General features: G+C 58.0%; 1 protein-coding gene across 2 annotated transcripts in view; it reads right to left on the bottom strand.

Moving 5' to 3' along the window:
* Positions 1 to 3,399, bottom strand: part of LOC104501455 (plasma membrane calcium-transporting ATPase 4-like) — a 26,236-nt gene that overhangs the window by 12,140 nt on the left and 10,697 nt on the right. For both annotated transcript variants that reach the window (XM_010145265.1, XM_010145267.1), the window contains exons 7-11: positions 2,657 to 2,818; positions 2,318 to 2,532; positions 1,984 to 2,226; positions 1,636 to 1,877; positions 1,090 to 1,324 (exon numbers count right to left, since the gene is read on the bottom strand). In XM_010145265.1, coding sequence (XP_010143567.1) covers positions 1,090 to 1,324; positions 1,636 to 1,877; positions 1,984 to 2,226; positions 2,318 to 2,532; positions 2,657 to 2,818 — 1,097 coding nt within the window. The remainder of the gene's footprint in view (positions 1 to 1,089; positions 1,325 to 1,635; positions 1,878 to 1,983; positions 2,227 to 2,317; positions 2,533 to 2,656; positions 2,819 to 3,399) is intronic.

Genomic DNA, 3,399 nt, shown 5'->3' with positions numbered 1-3,399 from the left:
TGGGTAGGGTGCTGGGTTTGGCACTGGTTGTCCCAGGAGCCAGGCAGCTCCTCTCCCATCCTCCCTGAAACAATCTGGAAAGGGCCCCAGTGGGGTCAGGAACCTGCATCCATCCATCTGCAGCTCAGTTCAGAGCTCACACCGAGAATGAGATGCTGAATTAAAAACTTCCCCCCAAGAACCAGCTCAGCTGTTCATCCCAGGGGTGCAGGGGCAAGCCACGAGGGACCGGAGAGGATGCCAGCCCCTGCTCGCTGCCACAGCCAGCAGCTCCCACGCGGCGAGGGCAGAAGGCTGCGGTGCGTCCAGAGCAGCTCCTCCAGCATGGACAGCACGAGATCTTCCAGCCACCATCCCGAGGGGAAGGCACCCTCGCTGCCTCCCCCCTGCACACCAAGGCATGGCCAGGCATCCATCAAAACAGGGGTGTTTTGTCCACCCCCCAGCACCACTCCAGCAGCACGTTGCTGCACTACCGGGTTTATCTGTTACAGAACGGTGGGGGAAGAGGATGTTAGTGAGAAATTAGCAAATTGAATCAACAGCCTCCAGAGCCGGCGCAGATGAGGCATCTGTAATGCAATTCCCAGACCCAGATACTTGCATCTTTCCTGATTAGAAGTGCAAGTGAGGCAGGAGTGCAGGGGCAAGCTCCGAAATGTAATCAAGAGGCAGGGATCGAAGGGCTTATTGCATTAGCCCAGCTGCCTGCCCTGTGCTGGAGGCAGAGCGGGGCAGGAAGCTGCGACGGCGGAGCAGCTAGGTCAGCCCTGGCTCTCTCCAGCATCCGTCTTCACCCTACAGAGCACCTCTGGGCACCTTGCAACTCCACGTGGAACAAGCCTGGCTTGTGCACAGATCCCTGGCAGCAGCTAGGGGAGGAAAATGTGGATGGAAACACTCTGCCCCCAGGTCATTTTGTCCAGGTACGGAAGAGAAATGCTGGTGGCAGGGCACTGGTAGCGTGGGGCACTTCAGAGATGCTCATGCTTTCAGACCACCCCAGTGCTGAGGGGCTGGGAAAAGGGTTCCTGGCCCAGGAATGAGGCAGGGGTGGAGGCCAGCCAGGGCAGAACTGGCATTCAGTACCTCTGGCCGCACAGGGTCCTCTATCCCAACCACGGCGATGCAAGTCAGGTCAGACAGGATCTCGTTCTCGCTGTCCCAGTCTGGCTCGGTGTCAGCGGGGAAGTCACGGAAAGCCAGGCAGATGGTCCGCAGCCCGTGGCAAGCCATAGGCTCTATCACCTTCTTCACCATCTCATCCCGGTCCTTCACCTTGAATACCCGGGGGTCACCATTCTTGTCCAGGATCCTGGTGCACCTAATGCAGGACCAGGACGGAGGGTGAGGAGACTGGTGATGGCACACACTGCCAGCTCAGCAGCCTGCTCCCTATCACCCAGCTCTCCTGTCTGCAAAACAGGGGCATCCCTCTCACCCACAGCTCCCTGCAGCTTCATCAAAGCCACCCGAAGAGAGTTAAACACTTTGCACAGCAGCACCTCCCAGCCCCCCAGGGCTGCTCCGCAGCACCCTTCACCTCCCAGCCCCCCAGGATGGCTTTGCGGTGCACCAAGTGCCTAAAGCCCACAGGAGGGGGAGAGGACTGGCATAGCGAGGGAGGACGGTTACTTGCGGAGGATGATCTCGGAGGCTCCCTTGCTGTACATGCGGAAGCCACCATTGCCATTCTTCAGCACCGTGCTCATGGATTTGCGCACCGAGTTGAAGGTGTAGACTTTGTAGAGCTTCTCCTCTGGCACCTCGTTCCGCACAGCCTGGTAATCCTGCTTCAGGTCCAGCACGAAACCCAGCAGGGCACACTCAGTCTTGTTCCCCACTTGCCGGGGTAGTCCCCCTTCCTTCTCGGGTGGCTGGAGAAGAAGGGAAATGAAAACAATGCCAAACCTCGCGGTGGTAGGATGGGATGGCCAACAGCAGGAAGGCCAGAAGACATTAAGTCATGGTTCTCTGACTCACCAGGATCTTGGATGTGTAGGCAGAGTTGATGGCAACGCCGTGGACTATGAGGTCCAGGACCTTGGGCAGGATGGCTTCAGGGTCGGGGATCTGGCGATAGTGGGTGTCCCCGACGTAGGCCTGCACCACAGTCATGCGGTTCATGGTGAGTGTGCCCGTCTTGTCTGAGCAGATGGCAGTGGCGTTGCCCATGGTCTCACATGCATCCAAATGTCTCACGAGGTTGTTGTCCTTCATCATTTTCTGCAACAGGCACCATGGCCAGAAGGGTCAGAGCCAAAAGCCTGAATTTCCCCGTCACGCCCCCAGAGACCCCGCTGCATTGTGGCCTCACCTTCACAGAATAGGCCAGGGAGATGGTGACCGCCAGCGGGAGCCCTTCAGGCACAGCCACCACCAACACGGTGACGCCAATGATGAAGAACTTGACAAAGTACTGGATGTAAATGGGGGTGCACTCTGCCAGCCAGGGACGCCCCTGCACCCCAAACGTGTCAATCACGAAGTACAGCACCAAGATGATGACCGTGATGGCCGACATGATCAGCCCTGGGGGAAGAAGAGGTAGAGCAGCAGGTGAGGAGATGCAGGGGAAGGGGTCAGCCCCGTCTCCCCGTGCCACTTCGAGTGACATCTCTGGGGTGACAGCTTGTGCCAGGCCACTGCCACTCACCTGCCTTCCCGATCTGGACTGCCAGGCGTGTGAGCTTCCCTTGCAGCACAGACTTCTCCTTCTTGGGCACCTTCACCTTCTTCTTCTCCTTCTCCTCATTTTCCACCCCTTCCTGGCTCTTCAGGGGTTGGATCTCTAAGGCCACACCATCCTGAGTTTTAGCTACAGCCCAGGGCAAAATAAGACACCACGTGTGAATAGGAGAGAGACCGGAAAAACCTGGAGGACACCACTGAGAAAGATGGTGGTGGGAGAGATAGAAAATCCAGAACAAGAACCATTCCCGATGACACACGCATCCGAGCACATGGGGCAAAATAAGACACCACGTGTGAATAGGAGAGAGACCGGAAAAACCTGGAGGACACCACTGAGAAAGATGGTGGTGGGAGAGATAGAAAATCCAGAACAAGAACCATTCCCGATCCTCGCGTCCCGGGGCCCTGCCACATCCCTACAGGGCAGTTTTCTGCCATTTACCCCAGCCCCACAGATAAAGGATCCTCAGAGCTGACACTGGCAACGTGACCCCTGCACCAGTCACACTTCCAAGGCAGCGCTGCAAGAAACCCCCTGGCCAGGCTTTGGGGTGGAGGCAGGTCCCCTCTAGCCTCCCCTCTGGGCTGCTTTACACCCTGCAGCACATGGGGAGCATGTTGGGCTGACCCCAGAGGTGCTCGGGTCCTCCCCAGTTCCCTGAGGAGCATCCCCTCTCCCTCCCAGTGCCACCTCTGCAGTGCCCT

The sequence above is a fragment of the Buceros rhinoceros genome, unplaced genomic scaffold (assembly GCF_000710305.1).
Source record: "Buceros rhinoceros silvestris isolate BGI_N320 unplaced genomic scaffold, ASM71030v1 scaffold2341, whole genome shotgun sequence".
NCBI lineage: Eukaryota > Metazoa > Chordata > Aves > Bucerotiformes > Bucerotidae > Buceros > Buceros rhinoceros.
The sequence above is the reverse complement of the archived record's forward strand: the minus strand, read 5'-3'. Positions and strand labels throughout refer to the sequence as shown.